The 17,033-nt window shown below is 38.2% G+C and overlaps 1 protein-coding gene across 2 annotated transcripts in view; it reads right to left on the bottom strand.

Annotated features, from left to right (window-relative positions):
* The window catches only part of ELAPOR2 (endosome-lysosome associated apoptosis and autophagy regulator family member 2), a 160,522-nt gene that overhangs the window by 34,869 nt on the left and 108,620 nt on the right, over positions 1–17,033 (bottom strand). For both annotated transcript variants that reach the window (XM_084784381.1, XM_084784382.1), the window contains 8 exons: positions 15,043–15,148; positions 14,124–14,276; positions 13,436–13,524; positions 7,776–7,956; positions 7,097–7,225; positions 3,123–3,213; positions 2,354–2,456; positions 843–980 (listed from right to left, as the gene is read on the bottom strand). In XM_084784381.1, the coding sequence (XP_084640507.1) occupies positions 843–980; positions 2,354–2,456; positions 3,123–3,213; positions 7,097–7,225; positions 7,776–7,956; positions 13,436–13,524; positions 14,124–14,276; positions 15,043–15,148 (990 nt within the window). The remainder of the gene's footprint in view (positions 1–842; positions 981–2,353; positions 2,457–3,122; positions 3,214–7,096; positions 7,226–7,775; positions 7,957–13,435; positions 13,525–14,123; positions 14,277–15,042; positions 15,149–17,033) is intronic.

The following is a 17,033-nucleotide window of genomic DNA, read 5'->3' as shown; positions in this document are numbered from 1 at the left end:
AGTTGGATGAAAGAGAAAAAATTAAGAACCTTCTCGGTCTCAAAAATATTTTTAAAAAAAACCCCAAATTGAATTTTCTCTTAAGCTACAACAACTGTATTTGCTCATACCTCAAAATAAGAGATTTGTTGTCATTCCACCAAATTTCATGCATTTGTGCTCTCAAAAAATTTTCAGCATTTGTATTCCCCAAAAAGTTAAAATTTGTCACGTTATACAAATTCACTACATAAGATGACTGACTCAAAGAAGTGTCTTTCTCAATTTGAGTGACAGCTTTGAGTACACCACCACAAGTGGGCATCATCTTTGTATTTAACAAAATAAGAATTATGGGATCACATTGTCTTGCATAGTGGGCATAATATTATATATATCTCAAGGTGCAACTTTAAAGTTCTCTGTTCTCTGAATAGAATTCATAGTATCCTATTCACAGGTTATAACGCTCTACGTGGATATCATATTTTTATTCATTGACCTTATATTTCCATGTATAGAGTTTGTAATGCCTTGTATGAAGCTCATGATGCAAGTTTACCAAATTCATAGTGCACTTCCAAAGTGCTTTTATTGTATCTTTGAAGAGTTTATAGTCCCATGTACACAGGGCAGGCTGTGTTTGCTTAGAAACCACAGCTCACTTGCACATAGCTGGTGATGCCCTCAACATAGCTCATATCCACTTGGGTACACCTTCCCTTTCAGAGCCCATAATGGCGTGTATGGAGCACATGATGCTTCTGTATACAACTTTCAGTGTCTCCAGTACAGATCAATATGCTCTGAATAGAGCTTATATCGAAGGGGAGTTGAAGAGTAATAAAATGGTTGGAACTTACATCTTGACCTTGGTTTGTTCTCTGGAATGCCCATGTAAATGTAAACGTTGCATTCTTGAAGATGATATGTGTATATGCTTGCTTTTCTTTGGTTCCTCCCCACGATTCTACCACATTGGTGCTTTTTCTATTTATATCCTAAAACAGTAGGAAAACACTTACAAATAGAACACACACTCAGTATTAATAGAAATACACATCCATTAAAAATTAGTACTTTTACTCAGAGAAAGATGTATAGATCATGACTTTTTTTCTGCTGTGCACTACCTGTTCTAACCATACAACTCTCAAAACTCTCACAAGCATACTGTCAACACAATGTGAAAGAAATCCAGATTAACAGTATATTTAAGACAAACACTTAGAAAACATTATTAAAAGAATTTCTCAGACTACTCTAGGTAAACTTCCTATTTGTACCTTTTTCTTTGACTCTAGCAGAACCGTTTATGTAGAAATTCTAAGTTTCCCTCTGCATTGTGCTTGCTTGCTATAGGTTCATCCAAGTGAAGGCTAACCAAAATGTTATCCCATGCTCATGAAATTTTTTCTGGATAGCCTCTGAGGTCCATAAAGTTCCATTTATAAACTATTTTTTTCTGATTTTCTTAGCTAAATTTAAGAAAACAATCATGCAGATGTGAGATATTCCCAATGAAGGTTAAGTCTGAAGTTTTAAGTCAAGCTTTCCTGTGGACCTCCTGGTAAATAACTTGTTTCCACTAGCTATTTGAGATGTTGAAAATAGGTAGGCATGGCCTCAAAAGTGGTCTCTTCCTATAATATTGATAAAATGATCAAAGATATTATTAAGTAACCAAACATGCCAACAGAAGATACACCTTGGGTCCACACAATAGATAACAGTATGGAAAAATGATTCTCACACATTACAGAAATCATATTACCAAGTAAGCAAATTATCATACCTGCCATTTACAAAAAGGAATTTGTAACATACAGATGGTGCTTCATTGAACATTGTTCTAAGTTATAAAAAGTGAAATTTATTACCCTACTATAAATAATATAACTTTGCACTGTAAAATGTCATTTGATATCCAAAGCATTGTTATTTGTGATAAAATTTGCTAACTCTAAACTTCTATGAGAAAACCAACCACATACAAGCTAAAGAAAGCCATCATGCTCTATTATAAGTTACATCTCTGTTATACTTTGTAACATGTAAGCTTGATCTGGTGGGACCCTGGAGAGGATGGGACAGTGTGATCACAAGGTTAAATAGTGAGGGCCTGTCTCGGAAAGCAGACTCAGTGGGATAGATTCTTTAAAAGAAGAGGGCGTGGAATTAGATATAAAGGCATAGTGAGGGGAAAGGAGAGGGGAAAGGGCAGATAGGAAATAGCAGGTGGATATGATCAAACCACATTGTATATGTGTGTGAAATTATCAAAGGATAAGTTAAATGTTATTAGAAACTTTCATATTTAAACTCAAACTTGAAGGGGAACAACAAACTGTAAAATGTGCCTGCAGTCACTCACCACCATGAAGTATAGAACACAGTCAGCTGAGCAGAGTGTCTCAAAGACAAACGTGATTCTTCCGAGTTCAGAACCCGTGGCTCCAGTCATAGATGTCGGTGGTCTACATGACAGATTAAAATTGCAACATCAATGACATATCCTGAATGGAACTTGAAACATAACTAAATCGTGCGTTGTCGTTCAATGGAAAGCCTAGCTCCTCTCTCAAACTAGCCTACTACTTCCTGAGGAAGCACAAGTCCTTCCTCTCTTAGTCTGGGTGTCCACACATTTCTCAGTCTGTGTGTCCACACACTTGGTCCCAGCCATGGTGATACGACTGACTCTGCCCCAAGCCTCTACTTCTGAAGGAAGGAAAAGACTCATACTGAGAAATCTCAACATAGGAGATTAAAGTCCTGAATAACCATATAACATACTAACTTATAGAGAGAATTAAGAAAAAACAAATAAACAACAAAATACAAATACATGCCATCAAATTACCTAGGCTAACTCTTTGGTAAAGATCAAGGAATCATGGTTATTATGGGTTTGGTTATGATGCTGTTAACACATTCAGCTTTATCTAAGAAATGTACATGACTAAAATGAATAGGCTCTTAGAGACTAATTCCATACATTCCTGTATATCAAACATCATTTTCAGGCATAGTGTTGTTTACTTGATAATAACCGCACACTCTACAGAGCCAGTCTTAATCCCCCTATTTCTATAGAGGAGGTGAAGACCCTCATAGAAAGGAGTTGGATCATCTTCCCTTACTTAAACCCTGGGATGTGCAAGTTTAAGATGAGATAGTCATTGTCCGAGCCTCCAGCTCCACTCCGGATGTGATCTCCAGCCACCTCCCAACCTGAAAGTGACAAGGGACATTTTATTAGTAAGATTTCATTAATTAATGACAAAAATGTTAAAACAATGCAGTCATAAGAAAGCAATTATAAATCTGTTATCAAAGTTAGAAGCACTGCAAGAAATCCCATATTTTAAAACATCAATTGTAGACTAGATGCAAAAAAAAAAAAAATACACCTCTAGATATCAATAAAGACATTCTGACTGAACCACTTTGCATAAAAGTTACTTAATGTGAGATATGGTGACTGTTTTCTCAAAGAAGCATGACTTTTTGAACTAAAGCAAATGGTCTTCATCCCTTCTAACACACTAAGATGGAAAACTCCCACCATGATGACAGCCCATGAAAAACCAAACCTTCAAATTACTTACTAAAGATCAGGAGTTCTTTTCAGTTTGCTGTAGTGTTGTTTCTCAATTTAACTTGTTCTAAATACTAATTACTATGGCATGCGTGAGGTAGCAGATAGATCTTCCTTCATAAGAAGTAGGAAATTTGAGGCATACACATGCTCACAAATGCCAACAGTGTGAGATGATCAGTTTATGCACAGGAAGTCATGTGAGGTATCTCCTCTCCACAGGACCAATAAACATATCATAAGCCAAGATGACCACTTTAAAATGAGAAGAGCTGATGTATCCACATAAAGCATCAAGCAAGTTTATCAGCTAAGGGTAATTTCTTGGTACTGATACATCTCCGAGTGCAAATATAATAATTTATAGGAAATTGGTATGTTGAATACATACCAAAACCACAAAATAAAAATAAAATGTACTCATCTATTAGAGAAATGTTGGCAGTTCTGCTGTCTAAAGGATCAAAAACAAAGAAAAGTAGTTATCAACTCCTAATTTTAAGAGTTGAGTAACCATGAAACCCTTTGGCCCAGTGAGAGGAGAGTGTGGGCAACAGGAAAAGAATTCAGCTTTAGACAGCAGCTATGAGATGATGGAACAGAATCAAGACACCGCAAGCAGAACAAGAGAATGAGGAAAGACTATGGTTATATTTCTAAGAACACGTCTTTGAATTTATAAATGCTATGAAGAATGTGAGAGAAAGTCAAGGAAGAGGCAATAGTAAGTGGACTATGTGTAGGAGTTACAATACTTCAAGTAGAAAGAATTGCCTCATGTGTTTCAGTATTGCCCAATGCAGAGTCCACCAACTTGCCCTATCTTTTGTCTGTCTTGACTAAAAAATACAGATTTTTTTCAGTTACCATTAATGTTGATATTTTATAGTTATAGGTCAAGCATTCCTCTACTATAAATCATTCCATATCTAATTTTATTTAAGTATATCCCTGGTGTTGAAATTTTGTTTCCTCCTGCTTTTTATTATCATTAACACCTTTGTGTATAACTTCCTTTTTCATACCACATTGTAGCATTGGTATAGGTCCCCAAAAATAGTATTGCTGAGTCAGAAGAATAGGAAACTTAAAAATTCTGGAAACACATTTTCAAATTTCTTTCAATATAGTAACAGCATGTAGATTATTTCATTCAATCAGGCTAACTTATGTAGGTCAACATTATTCTATTGCTGGAAAGTTAGATTTCCATTTGTGTTTTTATAGATTATATCCAATAAATCCATTCATGAACAATCAACTTGTCTCCAACTGTGAATTTCTTATAGGCAAAATTTCAATATACAAAAATTTGTTCTTCATCCCTAATATGCAACGTTGTCAAACTCAGACTTCGGGAATATGAAAACACCTCAACCATGCATCGAAGCCAGTCTGGAACACCCACTTTAACTCTCCAGCTTGGACAGTGACTCCCTCCTCAGGAAGCCCACCCATGCCTTTCCATTTGATCCACTTAATGAGTGCTATTCATTAAAAGAATGGCATAGAGACGCCAGCTCACAACAACAACAACAACAACAACAACAAAAACCCACACCTCTTTTTACGTTTTTATTTTTATTTTATTTTACTGCTTTAAGACAATTTTAAAATAAAGCCCATGAATACATTGGTAGTGAGTGAGTAAAGCAAGAATTAGTGTGAGAGTTGGAGTCTTCCATAAGTGCTCCTGAAAGTCTATGCTGGTGAGCAAACACACATGTACTAGTCCTCTGTGGATTCAGTCAGTACTGTTGCTTTTCCAGTCTCATTTTCCCATCTGATCTTAAATTCTTAACTTCAAATTGTATGGCAGGACACATCTTAGCAATAGCAATTCTCAGGGGATAAATTCCTAAAGATAGTATTATTGGTCAATAAAGAACACTTTGTGTTTAATATATACATCAGACCTTGGTCTTTCACTCATCTGCTGACTCAAAATGATTCAATCATCTATTTTTTCATCTGACCTCTATACTCATGTGACAATCTCATATCCTATTTCCCAAGTCTGTTCTTAAGACATATTAACTCCAAACGTGCAATTTTAAAACTGTGTATGTAAATCTACAGATAATGATCAAATATGATCTAGAGAGAAGCAAACAAATAAAAATGATGGTGAGCTGTGATAAAAATTAAAGGGTGGATTTCATTGTTTACTCTTGTTATTTTGAATACCTGCTGCTAGTGTCAGATTTTAAAATGGTATGACCAACAAATATTGTTGAAAGAATTGAAAGAATGTAAGCAAGTGTCCTATAGAATTCTGCTACATTTGCAAGTTTTCAGTAAGTGGGACTCAATGGCATCTAAGGAACACAGCATGGACTTCAGTGGATGGGAATTTGGAGTCTTTAACCCTTTACCATGACCCAGTGCTGAGGCCGACTAAAAGGAGTCAGTAACAACTATTGCTTAAACCAGTGGATGACACAGATGCTGTCACCTTCCTCGAAACATCTTTTCTGGTGTGCGTGACTTTAAACGTGAGCTTCAATATCTATTTCAAAAGTGACCGCATATAATGCAAGGTTAATACAGCAGCCTGCCCACCCTCTAACACCCACATGCACACCTACCCCCGGGAGACAAGCTCTGAGACCCCACAGTGGATTGAGCAAGCGGAACTATTTTGTACCTTTTCTGTCCTAGCACTTACCACGTGCTGCCAGTTAATCTCTGCCACTTGAGGTGTGAGAGTAATGCTGGCGCGGAAGTTCTTTTTTCTTCTTCACAGCTTAATGGCTAAAAGCTTTCTCTTACCATAGGTTTTTTTTTTTAGCAACTTCAGCATTTGATTTATGCCCTCTCTTTACTAAGTTGAGAACTTTTGCATTTTCAGCTAAAAGGGTGGAAGGAAGGAGGGAGCGAGGGCTTGATGGATTTTCTTTGGCATGTCTCCTGTGGTTTGAGATTATTATTAAGAGAGCTATTTGAACGCAGATATTGTGAAACCTGGGCACGGGATCTAAAAAGAAAGATGCCTACTAAGTTACTAATGGACAACGGCATGATGTTTCAGCAGCTACTTAAAATAATTGTCCACATAAGACTTTAAGTATAGCTGGGGGCAGTGGTGCATGCCTGTAATCTCAGCACTCTGGGTGGCAGAGGCAGGTGGGTCTCTGTGAGTTCGAGGCTAGCCTGGTCTGCAAAATGAGTCCAGAACAGCCAAGGCTACACAGAGAAACCCTGTCTCAAACAAACAAAAAAAAATACGTATTTGTTTCTGGAATTTTCTAATTGATATTCGCATGCTGCTGTTGGCTATAGAAAGCTGAAATTAAAGAAAGTGAAGCCACGGAAAGGAGAGAAATGGGATAGTTTTCATGACTTTAGAGAAGTCATTTGACTGATAGTTTGATTTTTATGTAAGAGCTGAAAAATGGACCTACGACCAAGAAAGACAAAGTCCCTCACAAACGTGTCTGGTGTGTTTAAAAAGCTAAGTCTAAACACAAATGCTACCCTTGCTGCCACAACAGTTAATGTAGAAAGCCAGCTCACCGTTCATTCCGTCGCACTTGGAATTCCCAACATTGAAGCAGGAAGTTTTCATGTTGGCCGGGAGGACATTCCACCATTTATATTCAAACCCAAGTGCTGGCTCTGTTCCTGCAGGACACGGTTTACATTCTGCAGAAGACAGGTGAGCATACAATCACCTTAGGCTGCATCTGGACAGCTTCTTTAGCCCCGAGCACCTCTACACTATACTCACCAGAGAAATGTGAGAGGAAGATGCTGCATGTTACAACCAAGTCCCTCGGTAACTTTTTCAAAGGGGATCTGGAGAATTTCCATAGATATAGTGCTAATGCATCTATCTGTTGGTTTGAGTTCATATAATGTACACACACACACACACACACACACACACACACACACAGAGGCAAATGAGTGATAATCCATGATTACCCAGTTGGATAGGGTTCTTTTTCTAAGAATAATTAAATATATTATTTTAAAGATGGTGGTCATACACACAAAGTGCCAAGAAGACTTTTCTCATCAGATGGCACATAAGTCATCAAGGCGTCAAGGTCCCATTATCAGTATTTCTCAACTCCTCCTCACCTCAACAATGTAAGAAATGTGTCTTCTAAAGACTTCTCCAGAAAAGAACAATAACACATGTCTATCAAGATTGCTTTGCTGAAAGTGCAATTCAAGATAGACACCCTACCCTTTGTTCCATCTGAAAAGGTCCCCTGAGGGCAAGGATGGCAAGAAGATGATCCATTGTTACAGAATCCTGGGTTGCAAGGGGGACAATCCTTCTTCTCTCCAGAAGGGGGCAGCCTAATAGCATCCGTGAGATCCTCTCTGCAGATTTTTGGCTCTATCCACTTGTACATTATCTGTGTCTGAGGGAAAGCATTTTTAAAGTTAAAGCTAAAAGCAAGTCATATAACATTCTTCCAACAAAGATGATAAATTGACAAACTAAAATATTACAAACAGTGGGGAACAGAAAAGGGGGTTGAGAGAATCTAAAACAGTGACAAAAGTGAGAAAAAGAGGAAACTTTCATTAATACAAGAAGTAGAAAAATTAAACTTTGGTAAGAAAAAAATCATTGTGTGTGTGTGTGTGTGTGTGTGTGTGTGTGTGTGTGTGTGTGTGTGTGTGTGCGTGTGTGTGTACATACCTGCATATGAACATACAAAAAGACATCTAATGTCTTTTGTAATTGCTATCTATCTTCTTTTTGTGTGTGTCTGTGTCTGTCTGTGTGTGTGTGTGTGTGTGTGTGTGTGTGAGAGAGAGAGAGAGAGAGAGAGACAGAGACAGAGACAGAGACAGAGAGACAGAGAGAGACAGAGAGACAGAGACAGAGACACAGACAGAGAGACAGAGACAGAGAGAGACAGAGATAGAGAGACTTGAAGAAGTTGATTCTTTCCTTCCACCTTGTAGGTCTGGGGGTAAAAAACTCAAGTTAGCAGGCTTGGTTAAATGACTTTGCTTGAGCCATATCTCTGGTGCCCCAGAATTTTTTTTTTCAACAGAGCCTCTCCCTGAACCTGAAGCTTGTTGACTCAGCTAAACTGGCTGGCCTTTCAGTCCCAAATATCCTCCTAGCTCTACTTACCCTGTCCTGAAGTCACAGGAGGGGACTCCTGCACTCATTTTGTTATGTGGATTCTAGACAACCAAGGTTGGCTTCTCGTGCTTGTGTGGCCAACACTCTACCAAGCGATCCATCACCATAGTCCCCAGAAACAACGATTCCACTGCAAAAGCTTTTAACCCAAGTCCCAGGTGCCCTTATGATGCAGACAGCAGGCTCCTTATCCTGAATCCCTCTTTAAAATGTAAACAGCTAACAGATGGTCACCCCTGAGCAATACATATGAGTAACATCATACAGACGGAGCAGGTTATGTCTAGACATATATATGTATATGCATGTACACGTATACATGTAAAAACAAATAATAAAAAGGGGGGCTGTGAATTTGAAAGAGAGAAAGGAGGAGTATTTGGAAGCATTTGGAGAGAGGAAAGGGAAAGGATAAATGATGTAATTATTTTATGATCTCAAAAAGGAAAGAAAAGTGCAAACAAGTGTTGCCTTGCACCCATTCATGTCAATGTGTAGCCAACAGCTTCACTGTAGTGACTTTTCCTTGTTTATTTGTGACCTCCATTGCTCCCTTCCTTTTCTCCAGCCACACCCTTTATCACCACACTTTGCATACTATAATCATCAAAGGAAAGAATGTTATTTCTCAGAAAGAATAAACAAAATTTCAATGCAATCATAATAATTAGTAGCTCCTGAATCTTTTTCAATAAGAGCTGTAGCTAAACTATTCTTTCCAGAACCTTCTAGGCCTTTTCCACATGCTCTGAGCATCAGGATGAACACACCCTCTGTTCTCTGTGAGAACAGCAGTTAAACCCCTTCTTGTTGTCCTTCGTCAGACAAAGGAGAATACAACAAACAAACAAACAAACAACAACAACAAAAACAAAATAGAAGCAACCCAGCTACACCCCAAAACCTGCCCATGAGAAGATTATTCTCATTTTGAAACCAAAATAACAAATAGGTTAGCTTTCTTAAAGCAAAATTGGAATATGATCAGTGAGGGGTAGGAGGAGGTATTTCAGCATAAATACAATAGTGAATCAATATTGTTAACTAAATAGAGGCTTTTAGAGGAAAGAATAACTGTCTGTTTCATTCACTAAACTTTTGAAAGTATTGTTTGTTCTTTAAAATAGCTTCTGCATCAGGAAAATACAGACAGTCTTCAGCATTATCTCTAGTCAAGTAAGAACAGTGTACAGTGAGCCTTTAAGGCCACTTAAGTGCATCCTCCAATATGCTTGTGGAAGATGTATTATCTTGTATGAAGAAGGATGCTAAGAAAATGTGTTTAAATATGGATGTCTCAACAGAATGATAAATAGTATTATTTTATTTTTATAGCTCCCTTTCCACATTCATTTTTATGGCCCATGTCATGATATGCTTTAATGTACTACTTTGTCCCTCCGCCTCTGTGACTATCTGTAAAACAGTGGAGACTCCAGTTAAGTATTATGTAGCTAAAATATCAAATTAAATACTATATCCATAAAAAGGGCCATCAATTCCTCTTAAGAAAGGCAGCCTAAAACTGAGAGCATCTAACCAAATAAAGAATCATTATAGAAGAAACACTGACTTTAAGTTTTCCGTTTAACAAGTATAAAAAAAATGTTTTAATCCTAGTAAATTCACTAACTTCCTGACTCACATTAATAAAAATGCATGAGCACTGGGAGAAGTTTTGGTTCCTACACAAGAACAGAAAAGATGGTTTGCAGCACTGTAGATTCCTCCCAGGCTCTTTGGGACAAGCACATTGTCATCCACAAGTTTGCAAACAAGGAAACACTCCAGATAAAGTTGTGTGTCGTGTTTGCGTGTGTGCATGCGTATGTAGGCAGACAAGAACACTGAGCAGCATCCCTTTGACTCCATCTGCCTCGCTGACCTGGATCTCAATAATTAAGCTAGACTTCTGGGTGGCTAGCAAGTCCTGGAGATCTGTCTTGATGTTCTCCATCCCTGGAATTATACACACATACCACCAGGCCTGACTTCTTGTATGGATATTTGATTCTGAACTCATGTCACATAATATTCAAGGCAAGCCTTTGCTGATTAAGCTATCTCCCTAGCCCCAGCTTGGAAACCCAGTAAACAACTTCCTCCAGAGATGCAAGCAGCACCATTAAAGAAGGGTCAGTCTAATGAGAATAAAAGCAGTAAAATATGCAAACAGATTCAAGATGCTAAATAACCAGTTGCCTCCAATGTAAGCAGAGAAGACTTTTAGAAATTAAAAAATATGTTTTATCCTTAAGCACTTTAACACGGAGAAATCAGTTACCAATTCTCCATGATCCAAGTTTGGCTTACAGTCCTTCCCGCCACACACAACAAACTGTGTCTCTAGCTTTCTAGCAGAGACATATGCTTCCAAGTGCAGTGACAGGAAAAGATGCTGATTAATATTAATGATACTCAGAACCAGATGGCTTGTAGTGCAGGTGAGACACCAACAAGCAACTTATTCTTCAGAAAGCGAGATGCAAACATGAACGTTTTTATGAAACCAAAGCCCTCTCAACAGAGAAGTTTTACCAGACTACCATAAGGATTACTGAAGAGCTACATTGGCCATGTGGATCTCTGTTAAGCATTAAAAGTGGATCTACACAAGCTCAAGGAAAGCCTGCTCTACAGAGAGCTCTAGGCCAGCCGAAGATACATAGTGGGATTTTGTCTTTTAAAAAATGCACTGAAATTATGAAGCATGGTACATTATTTTCTTCTATGCCAAGGGCATGTTCAGAGATTCCCTGACTTATATGAAAAACACATTTCATGTATACACATGCATACAGCATTCTTTGTATGTGTGTGTGCATGTGTGTGTTTGTGTGTGTCATAAATGATATTTAAATGTGCATTAATTAGGCCTGGTCAACCAAATATTTTCAGATTGGTCACTGGCATTATACTAAATATACTAAATATAATTATTTATGTAAATAGAATATATTATTATCTAAAAGCACTCAGTAATAGTATAATTTAATATATTTTCATGTTTTCAGATATAGGATATCATTAATAGATCACTTTCATTTATACTACAGTAATAATTAATCATAATTACATAAAATAAAATAAATTTATTTTTACCAATAAGTAAGGTAAACTTAGCTAAAGAAAGTTTATTTTAAAGTTATTATACCTAATACTTTCATTCTATTTTAGTGGCATCCCTCTATATGTATTATCTAAATTAAAGTAGCCTTAAAGTGACATTTTTGTAGGGCCCCATCAACAGCCTTACTCTACAACCCCTTGTTAGTTAATGCTGCTGGTTTCCCTTAGCATTCTTATTAAAAATAATGGTTGTGCTTCTTATTTAAAATTTCCACTTTGAGTTTTTATATTTTATTAATTTATTCATATTACATCTCAATGGTTATCCCATCCCTTGTATCCTCCCATTCCTCCCTCCCTCCCTCCCATTTTCCCTTTACTCCCCTCCCCTATGACTATGACTGAGGGGGTCCTCCTCACCCTGTATATGCTCATAGGGTATCAGGTCTCTTCTTGGTAGCCTGCTATCTTCCTCTGAGTGCCACCAGGCCTCCCCATCTAGGAGACGTGGTCAAATATGGGGCACCAGAGTCCGTTTGAAAGTCAGTCCCCACTCTCCACTCAACAGTGGAGAACGTCCTGTCCATTGGCTAGATCTGGGTAGGGGTTTGAAGTTTACTGCACGTATTGTCCTTGGCTGGTGCCATAGTTTGAGCAGGACCCCTGGGCCCAGATGTGCCCATCATAATGTTCTTCTTATTAGTGTGTATTTACTCTAAATCACTCAACTCAAAATTCCTTAGAAGTATTTAAAAACACAAAGGGAGTTTCATATTCACATAAATATGAAGAGTACAAGTTAGCACTCACAGATGCAAAATTAGGAAAGGAAAAATAATAATCACTGATGTCTCCAAAAACAAAACGCCTTATCGCAGGATGCAAACATATCTGAAGGGCACAGAATCCACTCTACCCTCAGCTGCTCGTTGTCATGGGCTGGTACTGGTTGATTCCTTAATTGGGAGGATGAAGGGTCAACTGCAAAGTTTATGTGTGCATCTCCCCTCAGCTAAATGTTGTACATGTGGGAATTACTTTGTGTTTTGGAAATGTGATGACATGATAGTCTGCCATGGCTGAATCAGCTTATGGCTGGACAGCTTCTCTGTCTGATAAAGCCTTCTGTGTATCTCACAGTTCAATAGAAGCTACGAGGCATTTCCCTTCTGTGAACTGGAGCACACATTTCAAGCTCTGCTCTTCTGCATCATTTGACCTCTGAAAAAAATATATATTTGCTTAAAATATATACTACTATATCTCAGATTAATATGGGAAAGGATATATTTGTTTTACAAAGTAGTCATAATGTGTGGGACACTCACCACATGAAAGGCCCTGGGCTAGAAACCTTATTTTGAGTATCTTATGTCTTCTCATAGAAGTGTTATGAAGTAGAAAGCAATATCAACCTTTTTAAAGATGGAAAAAAAACCTGGAGGCAAACATGAAATGTCTTTATGAAACCAAAACCCTCTCAACAGAGAAGTTCTCCCAGAGAACCATGAAGATTAAAGAAGAGCTGCATGTCTGGAGAACTAATGGCGAGGCCAAAGCAAAGGCAGGTTGTGCTATCTGCGCACACTGGCAACAAGCCAGAGTGTACTCACTCACAGAGGGAAGAGCGCTTGATAAGCATGGGGCGCATGAAAGATTGCACATGATACCTTTCCTTCTTCGTCACACGGGGTATGGATCTGAAAATAGTCTTTGGTAGTGCAGGGTGGGCGGTCAACACACTCGCTGGCTCCTTCCTCTGTAACACATGCACACACACACACACAAAGAACTTCAGAAAAGGAAAAATTCCTTTGTGACCATAAGAACAAAATGAACATCAAAACACAAAAGCATGTTAACATGTACAAAATCACTGTTCTAGAGTAGTTTAGGCATACCTAGCTATGCCTTAAGCAAATAAAGGTTTGCATTTTCATTTTCCCTGGAGGGAGGATAAATGTTTCTAAGATACATCTGCACCATGGAGCCTCTTACCCGAAGATATTATCTTTTTCCTATATTATCATTGAACATTGGAAGGCTGGAACAAATTAAAATTTTCTACATCGCTACAGTCTCTATGGTAACAAGCCACGCGAAAGCAAACAGTTGGCTGGACTGATAGAAACACATCTGTACCAGTTATCTATGGAGTATGCAATAAAGGAAAGTCTTAAAGGAAGAAAATCATGCAGAGAAGGACACTGGAAGGTCACATTGTCTTCATCCAATATGCACTCATTTCATCACATGGGTGTGGCCCACCATGGCTACCACACTTGTTCTACCATGTGAAGTGCAGCTGACCAACATTAACATGGAAAGAGAAGAATAAAAAATGCCAATGAACCTTACCTGAAAACTGGGAGTCCTCCTTACACCTTATGCATTCTTTAGCACCCTTCTCAGAATAGGTGTTTCTGGGGCATATTTGGCAGTTAAATGAGCCTGGTTTGTTGCTGAAAGTCCCTGGCTTACATGGAAAGCACTCTGAGGTGTACGCCACCCCTGTGTAGGAAGGAAAAACAGGTCTTGAGAGAAAGAACCCAGTACAATGAACACATTAGCACCTACTTGCTGCTCCTGCATGGAAGAAATATTAATAGTAACTTGAGCCTAAATTATTTATTTACTTGGAACAAGAAAAGATTGACAGTGTGAAAGCAAGTAGAAAGACCCTAGAAATGGCTACTTGTTTGTAATTGCAGCTTTGTCCAGCAGATGTCCCAATGACTAATGAGCTAACATCTCAAGAGCAGGCACATGGGATGCAGCAAAACAGACAAATCTTAATAAAGAATTGCTGCTTTGAATAGAAGCACTCTACTTGAGAATAAGCTATGACAGGGGTTATTGGTGACTCAGCTGGGCCAGAAGTGACCCATCTGGCTCAAAAAGGCACAAGAGGTTTAGGAAACAGCCAGACCCTCATTATATTTATGGATACAACAATGATTAGATTTCCTAGCATAACTTGCATATCTCTAATGAGTAATGGGCTCTTGTAAACAAATATACTTTCATTTTCTTTAAAAAATCACCGAAGACTGGCATTGTGTGTTACTGCTTTACACTTATTAAGTAATTCAGTTTGAGAGTAGAAAAAAATAATTAATCAACTTAATGGACATAAAACTAAGGTCTTTAGACCTGCATAATGACTGACATTAGTATGTCTTTATTATAAACCCTTAGGTCAGTCTAACCAACGCTCTAACAAACATTTAACACGACACCAGTCTAGTGAGTTCTGAGGCACCTAGCTATGAGATACCTTCAATGGTGATGTTTTTCACTAGCACAGGCTTGACGGCCTTAGAACCCAGAAGGATGCCAGTCGTCCTCCAGTACAGGATATTTGTACCTGATTTCAGCATTACCTACAGAAAGAAACACAAGGCACTCAGGTCAGACAAGCTGTTTCTAAGCACAAACTACTTCCTTATGCCCTCTTTCAATTCCTCATATAAACATCATTAAAACAGAATTAACAAATTCAAATACTCTTAATTTCAGCCTAAGCCATAGTGGAGATGGTTTAAAATTAAAAAAAAAAAAAAATGGAACAGTCTGACAATCCACAAACGTACTAAGAAAGAAACTAGGTGTAAACACAAGATAAACTTGTTTTTAAATCTTGAAGTTGTGGCTTATACACGGAAGGGTTCCATCATAAAGGGTAAATGTATCCAAGGCCAGGCTTGCTTTGGCAGTCATGCTATTTGTAAGGGAGATCCCTGGGCTGTAAAAACAAGAAAGGCAGCACAATGCTTGTCTCTGCTCTAGTCTGGAAAGGGCGTGTGTGCTCCCTAAAGATCCGCGTGCAGCAATAGTGACCTTTTATGAGGTGGGACCAGAGAGAGCTGGATGACTGAGAACATTGCCTTAGAAGAGGCTAATGCTGCTCTCAGGCTGTGACTTCCACAGGAATGCCTGTAAAGAAGAGCACACCTGGATCCCCACTGGTCCGACTTCTTGTTTCACCACATGCGCACCTTATACACACTCAACCATTCTGAAGTCATCTCCAACAGAGATTGGAAGATGCAGGGACATGTCCTTAAACCTCTGAGACTGAATTAAAGAAGCCTTTTCAAGTTGGAAAGTATCCAAAACGGAGTATTTTATTAAGTGACAGGAAGAGGACTACCATAGTTTGGTGGCTTCTAAAAGCCATCCAATGCGCCATAGTGTGATAGGAACAAGAGAAAATACCATTTTAAATGGGTAGCTTGAGAAATTAAACAACATTAACATTTTCTTCGTTTGCTACTGGGACACTTTCTACATATAAATCAAACTAATTTTCTAATAAATTTCTTGCTGATGCAGGTAACTGACCCAAAGTCAGGAGGTCTTTGCTTTCTGATTTTATACCTTTATTCTTCTATGCACCCTGACTAATGAAATTCAAGATATAAATCATTACATTACAAACCTATAGATGCAGGTAACTGACGCGAAGTCAAGAGGTCTTTGTTTTCTCATTTGATACCTTTATTCCTCTATGCATACTGACTAATGAAATTCAAGCTACAAGCATTACCATTTGCCTGACTCATTACCCTGGCAGACATGCAGAGAACTAGTGCATCCTGCAACCTCTTCTTGCATTCAGTCTTCAAAGGTGAAGACAGCCTACTTGCTGCCAAAGCCCGACCAACTAAAGTGAATGAATCTTAAGTAGTACTAATATTACTTGCAAGCACAGAGACAAAAAAAAAAAAATGTGCCTTAAAGTCTACATTGTGTAGACTCAAAGATGAGGCATTTCTATAAACACAAAGATTAGAATGATAGTTGTTCAAACACAACGCAGGTGTCACACTAGAGGCTCTATCTAGGCCTTTCCTGTCATCCTCTCATCTGATACAGGAACATTGTTCTCATTTCTAAAATGAAAGAAAAACAGCCACAAAGATATTAGCCAAGCCACCTACAGAAACACAGCTCTAATACAGAGCCAGGTTTTAAAACGATGCCTCACTCCTAAGGGACAGTGTCACAGATAATATGAAATGTACTAAAACATGACATCTGAGCATCTTCAATGCAAGCCTTTAAAGAGATGTGCTTAGTAGCAGTAAACTTCATACTATCTGACCAGAAAGGGTAGGATTTTGACCATCAGGTAGGAAATTGTAGAAAGTAAGTTGAAATTCCAAAAGTGGATATATTTTGTGACAACCAGATCTAGCCAATGAAAGAGCCTGCAAAGGGCCAAAAAGCAAACCTGAAAAATAAGTTCTTAACAGCACTGCAGAG

The sequence above is a fragment of the Acomys minous genome, assembly GCF_964271855.1.
Source record: "Acomys minous genome assembly, chromosome: 6".
NCBI classification, from domain to species: domain Eukaryota; kingdom Metazoa; phylum Chordata; class Mammalia; order Rodentia; family Muridae; genus Acomys; species Acomys minous.
The sequence above is the reverse complement of the archived record's forward strand: the minus strand, read 5'-3'. Positions and strand labels throughout refer to the sequence as shown.